This window comes from Pseudochaenichthys georgianus, chromosome 23 (assembly GCF_902827115.2).
Source record: "Pseudochaenichthys georgianus chromosome 23, fPseGeo1.2, whole genome shotgun sequence".
Taxonomy (NCBI): domain Eukaryota; kingdom Metazoa; phylum Chordata; class Actinopteri; order Perciformes; family Channichthyidae; genus Pseudochaenichthys; species Pseudochaenichthys georgianus.
In genome coordinates, this window is record NC_047525.1 from 15,528,972 (window position 1) to 15,543,934 (window position 14,963).

The 14,963-nt window shown below is 46.1% G+C and overlaps 1 protein-coding gene across 4 annotated transcripts in view; it reads left to right on the top strand.

The window, feature by feature from the left end:
- The window catches only part of LOC117439257 (anoctamin-4-like), a 93,013-nt gene that overhangs the window by 42,574 nt on the left and 35,476 nt on the right, over window positions 1-14,963 (top strand). For 3 of the 4 annotated variants that reach the window (XM_034075106.2, XM_071201761.1, XM_071201762.1), the window contains exon 7: window positions 10,504-10,604. In XM_034075106.2, coding sequence (XP_033930997.2) covers window positions 10,504-10,604 — 101 coding nt within the window. The remainder of the gene's footprint in view (window positions 1-10,503; window positions 10,605-14,963) is intronic. The other variant, XM_034075107.2, reaches the window with a different exon arrangement.

Sequence of the window (14,963 nt, forward strand, 5' to 3'; positions counted from 1 at the left end):
GTGTGGCCGGGGCCTTAAATGGAGGCATATTCAACCACTCTGGATCAAATCCAGTGCGTCTATGCTTGCTGCTTGCTTCACAATTACAGAAATGAGGCACAGAAGAATAGAAATGATGCCTCAGAAATCTGGTTTTCTGACCACCTGACCTGCTTCTATATCTCTGTGTTTTCTGTCAATCTCACCTGCTGCTTCTGAGCTGGCTCTGCCACGGCTCCCTGACCCTCTCTTGCTGCTACACTAGCACTGGTTGAAGCCTGGAAATATTTCAAACAAATTAATTGGATAGCTAATCACACTGGTCGGACTGTTCAGCTTTCCCGCGTGTGACACTCTTCAATGCTAATACCTCTGTTCCAGGCTGTGTTTGCTCCTCTTCAAGATGAGCCCGTTTCTGCCTCTGAAAATATGTTTCGATATTCATCTGGTTTGAGGGAGCAAACATCATTCAGCGTCAGAGTTAAAGAATTAAATGCAGTCGGTAGTTGACTAACGTTAGGAGCGCTATAATCATGGGCGCGGGAAGGGGGGTGTTGAGGGCGCTGCCGCACCCCCTAGCGGCAGGCAGGGGGTGCGGAGTTCCCCTGTCTGAATTATTAGTTGACAGTTATTGCTGCTCCCGCTGTGCATAATCTGTGTAATATGTAGCCAATAAATTCCACATTGTTGGTAAAATAATATTTTGGCCTGCCCCGAATGTTTTTTCTGTAGCACCGGACAAGTCTACCTCAATAATATAATACATTAACCGTGTTTTACGTGAACCTCATCATGACACTCGAGAGGACGGCAGGACTGTAATTTCCTGTGTTCAGTGAATGCAACAGAGGCAAGACACCAGACCAATCAGAGAGTTGCATGGAAATAAAAGTGTGCTTGTGTCATTCAAACCCTCTGTTTGTGTGTGTGTGTGTGTGTGTGTGTGTGTGTGTGTGTGTGTGTGTGTGTGTGTGTGTGTGTGTGTGTGTGTGTGTGTGTGTGTGTGTGTGTGCGGACATAGCGCATTTAGTGTGTGTGAGAGAGGGAGAGAGGGGGAGAGAGAGAGGGACCGTGTTGTTAGCATCTGGTTAGCTAGCTGCACTAACGGACATACGGAGCTGTTGCTGTTGGTTCCACAACAAGCTGGAGGAGAGTCCTCTCCTCTCAGACTGAGAGGCTCAGGTGAGCTAAAGGACTCTCTGAGTGTTTAGATAGTTAACTTTAGTCTAAGTTATCTCAGTGGGTCTCAAACGGTTTGGTCACAAATTATTCAAAAGATTATTTCCGCGGCACACCTTCATATGATCATTATAGTTATAAAACAAATAAGAGAATAAAGGAAAAACAGTTATGAAATACTATATGGCAGTAAAACAAGAATACAGTTTGAAAGGGGAGTGATTTGTAAAATATCCATAAAGAAAAAGAACATCTGCTTACAGTTGTGTTTCATCTGGGTGTTGAGAGATGTATCCATAGATCTCTTAATGTTGCTCTCAAAGTGCACCAGATTGATGCTTTTAACTTCAATATTTAAAAAAAATCTTCCCGGGGGAGTTATAAAACAAATAAGAGAATAAAGGAAAAACAGTTATGAAATACTATATGGCAGTAAAACAAGAATACAGTTTGAAAGGGGAGTGATTTGTAAAATATCCATAAAGAAAAAGAACATCTGCTTACAGTTGTGTTTCATCTGGGTGTTGAGAGATGTATCCATAGATCTCTTAATGTTGCTCTCAAAGTGCACCAGATTGATGCTTTTAACTTCAATATTTAAAAAAAATCTTCCCGGGGGAGCATCCCCCCGGACCCCCCTAGAGGAGATGAGGTCCGCTCCCCACTCGTAAAAAAAAAAAGCACTTTACCCCTGCCTATATGCCATAAGCTGATTATCGAGCCTTCATTGTAACAGTCACGGGTGTACTGTGTATTTGCGTGTGGGGATTGCTTTTGTGCGTGCTCTATAGTGCCCGTAATATTGTTCACTGGAGTCCAGCACCTCAGCACCCCCACTCAAAATACCTTCCCGCGCCTTTGGCTATAATGTTACACAGCGACCTCGACAACACAGCTAGCAACTAGCAAGCTAGGCTCCATTCATGCTTGTTAGCTAATAACTTATTTGAAGAGCTGGGTCTCCGCGATTTACAGCGTGATACGAACAGAGAGACTAACTTATCAGAGTTAACTTGAATACATCCATTTTGGACAAATGTATGCATATACCATATACCATATATATACCATATACGCCGCTGTGTGGACCGGCCGTGATTCTCCGGCACGCGGCATCTGGTTTCAAACTTCAGAAATGTCTTGCAGAGAGGAGGGGGCGGGGCTCAGGGGCCGTTGAGAGCAAAGAGCATGCAAAGAGGGGCTGAGCGGGTAACTGCGCTCTACAATGAAATGTATATTTTATTCAAAAACAATTTTTTTTTTTCGGAAAAATTATTTTTATTTATTTGGAAAAATAATTTGTTTTACATTTATTTTTACGAGATCTATTTGTGATGGACGATATTTAATTGTGGCAACCTGCCACAAATAAATCAATATATGGTAAACACTGGTGCTATATTTATGATAGTATAGCTACTAAAAATATATTGTAATAAAAAAGAAATATTGGCGAGTGAGGGTTGCAACGCAAGCCCTTGGCAATTGTCGCTTATGGAGGAGAGTTTCCACTGCTTGCTACGATAAACCAGGTGTATTATTACTAGTAATACAAATAATTAACAAATAAATATCTGTATTGACACAGCAACGTGAACACTACGACGCCGATTCAGAGCATCCGATTCGGCAGTTAAGGGGAAAGTTAAGGGACATTTAATTTACAGCGCTGAGCGAACAATCCTCCGTGCTTTAACCTCTTAAATCGCTGCATAGCCGATTTATTTGGACTGGATTATCCCAGAGAGTCTAAAGATTCTTTATAACACAGTTTCAGATTTGTGAAACCTTTATTCTATTTGTGAAAATACAAAAAAGGGAAATTTCAGTACTTTTTTCGCATCCTGACCACATTAGACCAGGTCCTGATCTGAAACCACTATACCTAGACTCATCAAATCTGGACTGGATTATCCCAGAGAGGCTAAATATTCTTTATAACACAGTTTGAGATTTGTGAAACCTTTATTCTATTTGTGAAAATACAAACACAGGTGGAAGGCTGAGGTTGCTGCAGCAGGCCAGGATCAGAATCAGAGAGTGAACCTCCCAGCTGGGCAAGCCTTTATGCCTTCTTGTATTTTTTTCACAAATAGAATAAAGGTTTCACAAATCTCAACCTGTGTTATAAAGAATCTTTAGCCTCTCTGGGATAATCCAGTCCAGATTTGATGAGTCTAGGGCTAGTGGTTTTAGATCAGGACCTGGTCTAATGTGGTCAGGATGCGAAAAAAGCACTGAAATCTCCCTTGTTTGTATTTTCAGTCACAAATAGAATAAAGGTTTCACAAATCTGAAACTGTGTTATAAAGAATCTTTAGCCTGCGTGGGATAATCCAGTCCAGATTTGATGAGTCTAGGTCTAGTGGTTTTAGATCAGGACCTGGTCTAATGTGGTCTACATGTAAAAAAAGCACTGAAATCTCCCTTGTTTGTATTTTCACAAATAGAATAAAGGTTTCACAAATCTCAAACTGGGTTATAAAGAATCTTTAGACCCTCTGGGATAATCCAGTCCAGATTTGATGAGTCTAGGCCTAGTGGTTTTAGATCAGGACCTGGTCTAATGTGGTCTACATGTGAAAAAAGCACTGAAATCTCCCTTTTTTGTATTTTCACAAATAGAATAAAGGTTTCACAAATCTCAAACTGGGTTATAAATAATCTTTAGACTCTCTGGGATAATCCAGTCCAAATAAATCGGCTATGCAGCGGTTTAAGAGGTTCAAACACGGAGGATTGTTCGCTCAGCGCTGTAAATGAAATGTCCCTTAACTTTCCCCTTAACTGCCGAATCGGATGCTCTGAATCGGAAGCCAACTTCAGCGTCGTGTGTACACTGGTGTTATTAGACTTGGCTACAGATTTAGGGCAGCTGTATCTTGCAGTTGCCACTGCTAGTGAGATGCTAAGGTTTATACTTCATAAATGAGGCAAAGGAGTCGAACAATTTGTAATGCTTCACTGTAACTAGTTCTTGGCATAACATTTCGTAGTCCTTTCTTTGGTCAAATGTAAAGGTGAAGAGCTCGTATGGTGAGTCATCCTCATCCGTCTCCCCTTGCCAGCTTTGCAGTGCTTGTAGGGTTTCAGCTTTAGAAACTGCATTTAAAGGTGGGGTAGGTAATTTTGGAGGAACCTGCTCGAGTGCGCTATCATTTGAAAATACACAGGCGGAACAAATCTGCCACTTCCTTACAGAGCCCCTCCTCCAACACACACGAACGCGTACATGACCAATGAGGGCACGAGATAAGTTTGTGCACAGATGGAAGGCAGGTAGGCCATCCAGTTATTTTAGCCGGGCCGGCTAAAATGATTGGTCGTGCTTTTTACAGTACTGCTTCCACAGATGACATTTTTTTATGGATTTTTTGTCAAAGCACTTAAGATATTCATTGCTATCGGGATGTTAAGAGCATCCCATGGAATATAACAAAAAGTGTATCTCAAGCCGGTTTCTCAAATTTACTGTAAACCTTCTCTTACACCGGCATCTAGTGGCAATTCCCGTTCGGCAGCGGCAGATGCCTCGGCAAGTAGTGGCATCTGCTGTAGATGCCTCGGCAAAGTGGCATCTGTGGCAGATGCCGGAAGTACCTGCCACTGCCTGCAAATGCCAAGGCACATGCCACGGCGAGTAGTGGCAACACTCACTGTTAACCCTGTGTTCTAGTATGATAAATAAAATAACATTGTACCTTGAAAATCAATGCATTCTAATAGCGGACCCGTACATTTTACCCGTTGGCGGTTTTAGGTAGGCTATAGCCTACAGCGACCCCTGGCGGTTATAGTGTTAAGTAAAAGTAGAAGTAGCCTACCTAAATACTTAAAAATATACTTAAAGTACATATTACATGTTTTCATTATAATTGGTGATCATTAAAGTGTTATCAAAGCTGGTAAAGGTGCAGCTAGTTTTAATGACTTTGTATACTGTAGGGTAGCTTGTGAATTTACTTCAGGTGGAACTAAAGTCTGATTTAAGACTTGATTATATTTCTCATCATTAATCAGAATCTGTAGTAAGTAGGGATGCTCCGATCGATCGGTCACCAATCAAGATCGGCCGATACTCACTCTCTACCGATCGATCGGTGCTCTCTAAACATGCCGATCGCGAGAGCCGATCGCATGACGTAAAATACATGACACTTTTCTCTGTGTGCGGCAAAACAAGCTCGCCAAAATGGCTTCACCGGTCTGGCATTATTTTAAGGTGTCCGAAAAAGACAGTAAAATAGCGGAATGCAACGTGTGTGTGAAGCAGAAATCCTGCAGCTCCGCCGGCCGGACCGGTAAGCGGAGAGAAACACACAAGAGTTAGACCTAACACACTTAGCTATTTTATCTACCTCTGGAACCAGCTAAACTAGTCATTATACATATATGTATTATTCACTGTCGGGTCACTCATTACTGGATCAGTGAGCTGCATGAGATACTGACAGGCTGTCAGGAGAGGGAGAGAGGGGGAAAGAGAGAGGGAGAGCGCTTCCGCTCATTTCTCCCGTGTTATTATCCAAAGTTAATGTAAACTTGAATAATGTACATCATTTGAATGTAATAATTAAGTTGATTGTTGTTTGTGGAAGCTCCAGTGAATGATCCCCATTAACTGAGTTTTAAACATCACTTTAAATGGAAGATTTAAAGTGATGTTTAAATCTTCCATTTAGGCCCCGCCCACTCGATCGGATCGGTGATCGGTATCGGCCGATACTGATTCCGGCGATCGGCGATCGGCCCCGAAATTGGCGATCGGAGCATCCCTAGTAGTAAGTAACTAAAGGTAGCCTATTACATAAATGTAGTGGAGTAAAAGTACACCATTTACCTCTGAATTGTAGTGGGGTAGAAGTACTAAGTAACATACAATTTAAATACTCAACTAAAGCACAAGTAGGCTATTTCTAAATCACAAGTAGGCCTAGAGTACTTGAGTATATGTAGCATACTTAGTTAGCCTATTTCCCACCTCTGGTCAACAATGATAGGTCTTAATGTCAATAAGTTGTCTTTATTTACTATATCATTATTATCATAAAAATAGCAGGTTTATTTATTTTAACAAACCACGTTCTCCAAATAAAATACACTAAACAAAAATATAAATGCAACACTTTTGTTTTTGCTCCCATTTTTCATGAGATGAACTCAAAGATCTAAAACATTTTCTATATACACAAAATAACCATTTCTCTGAAATATTGTTCACAAATCTGAAAAAATCTGTGATAGTGAGCACTTCTCCTTTGCCGAGATAATCCATCCCACCTCACAGGTGTGGCATATCAAGATGTTGATTAGACAGCATGATTATTGCACATGTGTGCCTTAGGCTGTCCACAATAAAAGGCTACTCTGAAACGTGCAGTTTTGCTTTATTGGGGGGGTCCGAAAACCAGTCAGTATCTGGTGTTACCACCATTTGCCTCACGCAGTGCAACACATCTCCTTCGCATAGAGTTGATCAGGTTGTTGATTGTGGTCTGTGGAATGTTGGTCCACTCCTCTTCAATGGCTGTGCGAAGTTGCTGGATATTGGCAGGAACTGGAACACGCTGTCGTATACGCCGATCCAGAGCATCCCAAACATGCTCAATGGGTGACATGTCCGGTGAGTATGCTGGCCATGCTAGAACTGGGATGTTTTCAGCCTCCAGGAATTGTGTACAGATCCTTGCAACATGGGGCCGTGCATTATCATGCTGCAACATGAGGTGATGGTCGTGGATGAATGGCACAACAATGGGCCTCAGGATCTCGTCACGGTATCTCTGTGCATTCACAATGCCATCAATAAAATGCACCTGTGTTCGTCGTCCATAACGATAGATCCAAAGATAAGATCCAATCTTCCTATTCCAATCCCAAAAAACTATTTTCCATCTTCTCCTCCCTCCTGGACCCCCCCAAAGCCCCTTCCCCCTCCTCCCTTCTGTCAAGCGACTTTGTTAACCACTTTGAAAAAAAAGGTTGATGATATTCGCTCTTCTTTTTCTGACTCACCTCTCCTCACCCCTGGGTCACCAGACCCTCCTTTCACCCACTGACCGCCTTTTCCCCTCTCTCTCCAAGTGAGGTTCTTACCCTCATTACCTCTGCACGCCCTACCACCTGTCCTCTGGACCCTATCCCTTCAAACCTCCTTCAGACTATCGCTCCTGATATTCTACCGTTTCTCTCCCATTTCATCAACACTTCTCTAACTTCTGGTCACTTTCCAAATAGTCTTAAGGAGGCAAGAGTAAACCCTCTCCTAAAGAAACCCACTCTCAACCCGTCAGATGTTATAAACTACAGGCCTGTCTCTCTCCTCCTGTTCCTGTCTAAAACACTTGAACGCGCTGTCTTTAAACAACTCTCCTGCTATCTCCATCAGAACAACCTTCTGGATCCGCACCAGTATGGTTTCAAGGCAGGTCACTCCACAGAAACTGCCCTCCTTGCTGTCACAGAGGAACTGCACACTGCCAAAGCAGCCTCCCTCTCCTCTGTCATCATCCTGTTGGACCTGTCTGCTGCATTCGACATGGTGAACCATCAGATCCTCCTTCGCACTCTCCAAGAACTTGGCGTTTCAGGCTCTGCACTTTCCCTCCTCACCTCATACCTCAAAGACCGCACCTACAGGGTTACTTGGAGAGGGTCCGAGTCCGACCCTTGTCAATTAACTACAGGGGTCCCTCAGGGCACTGTTCTTGGTCCCCTCCTCTTCTCCTTGTACACAAACTCGCTCGGATCAGTCATTAGCCCGCATGGTTTTTCATAACACTGCTACGCTGACGACACCCAATTAATTCTGTCCTTTTCCCGCTCTGAGACCCAGGTCGTCACACGCATCTCTGCTTGTCTAGCTGACATCTCTCAGTGGATGTCTGATCATCACCTCAAGCTCAACCTTGACAAGACTGAACTGCTTTTCCTTCCGGGAAAAGATTGTCCCACTCTTGACCTAACAATCAACATTGGCACCTCTGTTGTTTCCCCGACTCAGACTGCAAGGAATCTGAGTGTGACCCTAGATAACAACCTGTCCTTCACTGCAAACATCGCTGCTACAACCCGCTGCTGCAGATACACGCTTTACAACATCAGGAGGATGAGTCCCCAGCTGACCCAGAAAGCGACGCAGGTTCTGGTCCAGGCTCTCGTCATCTCACACTAGACTACTGCAACTCCCTCCTGGCTGGTCTACCTGCATGTGCCATCCGACCTCTGCAGCTCATCCAGAATGCAGCTGCTCGCCTGGTCTTCAACCTTCCTAAATTCTCCCACACCACGCCGCTCCTCCGCTCCCTCCACTGGCTTCCGATAACTGCTAGAATCCACTTCAAGACAATGGTACTTGCGTACCATGCTGCGAATGGATCTGGCCCTTCCTACATCCAGGACATGGTTAAACCGTACACCCCAGCACGTGCACTCCGCTCTGCATCAACCAAACGGCTCGCTGCACCATCGCTGGGAAGGGGACCCAAGTTCCCATCAGCAAAAACACGTGGGTTTGCTATCCTGGCTCCAAAATGGTGGAATGAGCTCCCCATTGACATCAGGACAGCAGATAGCTTACACACCTTCCGGCGCAGACTGAAAACTCATCTCTTTCGACTCCACTTCGAGCGATAGAACTATTAACAAAGCACTTATATACTAATAAAGGGCTGGCTTATCTAAAGCCAGTTGAGTAGCACTTGAAATGTTTTTGCTCTATGAAACCTGATGTACTTATATGATTCTGTTTTGTTCAAGTTTGTATTTTGTCAGTCGAACGCACTTATTGTAAGTCGCTTTGGATAAAAGCGTCAGCTAAATGCAATGTAATGTAATAATGTAATGTAATAACGTACGCCTGCCCATACCATAACCCCACCACCACGATGGGCCACTCGATTCACAACATTGACATCAGAAAACCGCTCACCCACACAACGCCACACACACTGTCTGCCATCTGCCCTGAACAGTGAAAACCGGGATTCATCCGTGAAGAGAACACCTCTCCAACGTGCCAGATGCCATCGAATGTGAGCATTTGCCCACTCAAGTCGGTTACGACGACGAACCGGAGTCAGGTCGAGACCCCGATTAGGACGACGAGCATGCAGATGAGCTTCCCTGAGACGGTTTCTGACAGTTTGTGCAGAAATTCTTTGGTTATGCAAACCGATTGTTGCAGCAGCTGTCCGAGTGGCTGGTCTCAGACGATCTTGGAGGTGAACATGCTGGATGTGGAGGTCCTGGGCTGGTGTGGTTACACGTGGTCTGCGGTTGTGAGGCAGTTGGTACTACCAAATTCTCTGAAACACCTTTGGAGACGGCTTATGGTAGAGAAATGAACATTCAATTCACGGGCAACAGCTCTGGTGGACATTCCTGCTGTCAGCATGCCAATTGCACGCTCCCTCAAAACTTGCGACATCTGTGGCATTGTGTTGTGTGATAAAACTGAACATTTTAGAGTGGCCTTTTATTGTGGCCAGCCTAAGGCACACCTGTGCAATAATCATGCTGTCTAATCAGCATATTGATATGCCACACCTGTGATGTGGGATGGATTATCTCGGCAAAGGAGAAGTGCTCACTATCACAGATTTTTTCAGATTTGTGAACAATATTTGAGAGAAATGGTTATTTCGTATATATAGAAAATGTTTTAGATCTTTGAGTTCATAGGGAGCAAAAACAAAAGTGTTGCATTTATATTTTTGTTCAGTGTAGATAGAAATTATAATGTTTAATCTTTTTTGAAAAATAGAGATCGGACCATCAGTCCTGTGTACAGATCATGAGCACCAATGTGTGATCATGTGCACCAATCGGAGCACACTGGGCTCACAGGGAGGGGGGGGGGGCAAGAGCTGCAACGAGCCGTTTAGTGGAGAGAGTGAATACTGCTGAATACACATACTTTACAGAGATGCTGTATGCGAAACCAATGTGAGTTTGGAAAATTGCACAGTATAAATCTATTCTAGTAGACCTCAACAATGGAATTATGATCAGTGGAAATGGCCATGACATGGGACCTTTAAAATCCATTTAGAGTGCTGCTGTGCCATTTGTTATTCAGCCATCACTCATAAAACCCAAATAATTGTGCTCCAATGCTGCTTATATTAAGCAATTCTTATTTCAAGTGTCACTAAAAAAAGTGAAAAATGTGGCTGTACTGATCTCTGTGTGTATTCCAAGTTATCTGCCAATGCAGTAACACACGCAAGGAAAACTTGTGGTCTGTGTCCTTCAACATCGGGATTGTATTCTCCTGATTCTTGTAACACGAGCAGGAGGCGAAGAACAGAACAAAGCAAACATATTGATGTTGATCTCTTCCAGGCCTCTTTGACAAACAGTGATGTGATTTTTCTGAAGCTTCATGCACCGTGGGATGTCCTCTGTCGCTACGCAGAGCTCATGAACATCCGTATGCCTTTTAGGTGAGACCACAGACTAAGTGTATCATGTAAGGCATTTCCCTTCTATTCAACCGTTTTTGATATCCAAATGTTGACGTTTTTGGTCTTTATTCATTGCTTTTGTTCGCACCTATTTCGAAGCTGGTTCAGAATCAGAATACCTTTTATTAGTCCCAAAATAACCAAAGACAGCTTAATGTTACCTAAGCATACATACAAAAAGTACTAAAGATAAACAAATTAATTATAATAATGAAGTTACACATTTTACAAAAATACACACCCTGTAACAGTTCTGAGGATTTAGCAGCCAGGTAGCCATATATTGCACAGTTTTTAACGGCATATATATATATATTTATTGCACATATTTCACATAGTTGGTTAAATCTCCTGTCATCACTACCCTTCTTTTGTGTGGGATGTGCCAAACTGGACCTACTACACTGTTAAATTCAAAGTAAAACACGTAAAACTGAATGAAACAAAAGTTTTGAACACTAACAAAATAAGTTCTCATTCATAACACTCCGTTCGATGTCTCACTATGGGATGCGCCTCATCGCGGAGCATCAATCTCATTACGCCAATCCTGATTGGCTGGTGATCTTGACGTCAACGTCAGGGGAAATCACCCCCTATAAGTAGCCTGCGCCACAACGGATGCGTCATTCAAACACCTCTTCTCGCTTCAGAGCACATCTCTAATGGTAGCCGGGCTAGCTTAACAGTCCACAGACTGAACCAAAAGCTAATTTCGGTCGACGGGCGTTAGCCGGCTACCCTATTCTGCCTCGCAGAAGAGTATAGTACTAACACAACAGTTAGTATTATAATCAACCTCGCCGTTCTTCCTCTGGAATTAAGGTAAGGTTTTGATTCTCAAGTTAGCAACACACCCGTTGCCAGCTTGTGTTTTTTCCCTCAATGCCGACACCACGGTAGCGAGGACGTTTTTTCTTTTCTCTTCTCACGGAGGAGAAAAGGATTAAAATAATATTACCACACCAGGTAATATTCTTTGAGGAAAAAGACCCACACTGTCCTTTTTTCTCCGGATTAAAGACAGATTGGTAACACCTTTTTTCTCGACGTACCTGTTAAGAGCGGGTCCTCTCCACGCCTCGCGGCGAACGAGATGGACGCCTCTCTCCCTCACACCAGAGGAGTCAGGAACTCGGAGGCTCGGCTCTGCGGCTGCGGGTTGAAAGTGTCAGGCACAGACTCACACCAGATCTGTTCGTCCTGCCTCGGGCTGGAACACGCCCAGGAGGCTATTGACAACCCCGGCTCGTGCGGGCATTGTGCCCGCTTCACTATGAAGAGCCTCCGCCGAAGGTTAGCACAACAAGCTAGCCTGTCGGGACAGGACCCCCTCATGTCCACTGGTTTGCCGGCTGGCAATCAAGACACGGGGGCGTCCGCCGCAGAGATGGAGCCCCTCACTGGGTCGGTCTGGGGCTCAGCGGCAGCCGCAGAACCGGAATCCCGCGCCATATCAGGCCGAGACCCGGTGGCGGCAAGAGACGCGGGAACGGGGCCCCACGCTTTACCAAGCTGGGGCTCCCGGCTGGACCTCACCATGGTTTCACCCGCGGAAGATGTCTTAGAGTTAGACTACATGGAGGACGAAGAGGATACCTCTGAGTTCCTCCTGTCTGACTCGGATGAACAGTCCTCTGCCCAAGCTGCCTCGAACTCTGCTCGGTTTAAAACACCGAAGACGCAGAGGTCGCAGCACACCCCGAGTCCCCAGCCCAGGCTGGAGACAAGGGCAAGTTGGCCGAGAAAATCTCCGGTTCCGGCTGCAGCTCAGGCTCAGCCAACCCAGAATTTCGGCCAGCAGTCGAGGAAGAAGAAGCGAGTGGCGTGACAGCCCCTCCTTCTCCCCTCCGTGAATGTGTTCCCGCCGCCTCGAGAGATGCCTAAACACCATCCTCAAGTCCGCACAAACACATGTCACAGGTTGATTGATTCCTCTGTCATAAAACATTTGCCGCTGACGCATCCAGGCTTCAGGCCGAGGGCGCAGCTCAAAAAAATGAAAAGAAAATCAATAAAACCAATAAGCAGCCCGCCAATTTTCTCCACTTTTGAGAGCAGCTACGGCATCTCTCAAAAGGCGGATTATTGACGGGTCTGTGAAGGCACCACCGTCATGCGCAGTGCCGGCTGGAGCCGTAAGCGTGACATCTCAGCTGGCTCTAAGGAGCATACAGCAGGAGATACTCACGACACCCAAGCTGCCTCGAACTCTGCTCGGTTTAAAACACCGAAGACGCAGAGGTCGCAGCCCACCCCGAGTCCCCAGCCCAGGCTGGAGACAAGGGCAAGTTGGCCGAGAAAATCTCCGGTTCCGGCTGCAGCTCAGGCTCAGCCAACCCAGAATTTCGGCCAGCAGTCGAGGAAGAAGAAGCGAGCGGCCTGACAGCCCCTCCTTCTCCCCTCTGTGACAGAGCTGGAAGTTCTTTCCCCGGCTCTAAACATGTCCCCGCTGCCTCGAGAGATGCCTCAACGTCATCCTCAAGTCCGCATAAAACACATGTCACATCTTTGTTGTTTAAATAAACCATTTTCCGCTGACACATCCAGGCTTCGGCCAAGGGTGCAGCTCAAAAAAATGAAAAGAAAAACAATAAACAGTCCGTTAACTATAAATCCCCTTCTGAGAGCAGCTACGGCCTCTCTCAAAAGGCGGATAATAAATGGGTCTGTGAAGGCACCACCGTCACATGCATGCGCAGTGCCGGCTGGAGCCGTAAGCGTGACATCTCAGCTGGCTCTCAGGAGCATACAGCAGGAGATACTCACGACACCCAAGCTGCCTCGAACTCTGCTCGGTTTAAAACACCGAAGACGCAGAGGTCGCAGCCCACCCCGAGTCCCCAGCCCAGGCTGGAGACAAGGGCAAGTTGGCCGAGAAAATCTCTGGTTCCGGCTGCAGCTCAGGCTCAGCCAACCCAGAATTTCGGCCAGCAGTCGAGGAAGAAGAAGCGAGCGGCCTGACAGCCCCTCCTTCTCCCCTCTGTGACAGAGCTGGAAGTTCTTTCCCCGGCTCTAAACGTGTCCCCGCTGCCTCGAGAGATGCCTCAACGTCATCCTCAAGTCTGCATAAAACACATGTCACATCTTTGTTGTTTAAATAAACCATTTTCCGCTGACGCATCCAGGCTTTGACCAAGGGCGCAGCTCAAAAAAATTAAAAGAAAAACAATAAACAGTCCGTTAACTATAAATCCCCTTCTGAGAGCAGCTACGACCTCTCTCAAAAGGCGGATAATAAACGTGTCTGTGAAGGCACCACCGCCACGCGCATGCGCAGTGCCGGTTGGGGCTTTAAGGGCACTACTGTCACGCGCATGCGCAGTGCCGGCTGGGGTCGTGAAGGCTCCACCGTCACGCGCATGCACAGTGCCGGCTAGAGCTGTAAAGGACAGCTCGCCAATTCTTCCCCTTTTGAGAGCAGCTACGACATCTCTCAAGAGGCGGATTATTGACGGGTCCGTGAAGCCACCGCCACGAGCATGCGCAGTGCCGGCTGGGGCTTTAAGGGCTCCACCGCCACGCACATGCGCAGTGCCGGCTGGGGTCGTGAAGGCACCTCCGTCACGCGCATGCGCAGTGCCGGCCGGAGCCGTAAGCGTGACATCTCAGCTGGCTCTAAGGAGCATACAGCAGGAGATACTCACGACATCTGCCTGGGCTTCTCAAAACAGTTATAATTTATCTGTTTTCACAAACCCAGAGAGAGTCAACCCATATTCTGGAGAGAGAGGTTCTCTCTCTCCTAGAAAGAAGGGTTTTATCTATAATGCCCACCGAGCGGAGTCAGATTACGGGGGAAAATGTCCTCGTAAAGCACCCACTCAACATGGGCCTCATAATAAAACTAAACCCCGCGCGCCACGGCGTGCGGAGAGTATTGGTTATTATGTAATGCGTAGTGGCACTACACCCGACTTTTCTAGTGCGGGACGCGCCTACGGGTGCTGTCTTTTCACGGAAGGTGGTCACCACGGACGCAGGTCAGACAGGCTGATAGGGTTAGGCTAACCTAACCCTAACCCTAACCCTAGGTCGCCCGGTGAGAGGTCCCTAGAGCAGAGACCTCCAGCGGGCACACGTAAACTACCCGGAGCTTTTAGCGGTGTTCCCCACCCTAAAACGCTTCCTGCCTTCTCTCGGAGGACACCATGTCCTCGTGAGGACAGACAACACGATATCGTGTATGAACCGCCAAGGGAGGTTGCGTTGTCTCCAGTCACACACACTGGCACACAAACTGATCCCTTGGAGCGGCAGACGTCTCCTCTCTCTGAGAGCGACACAGGTACCGGGAGTGATGCACCTCGGGACAGAATTACTGTCCAGAGGTGCACC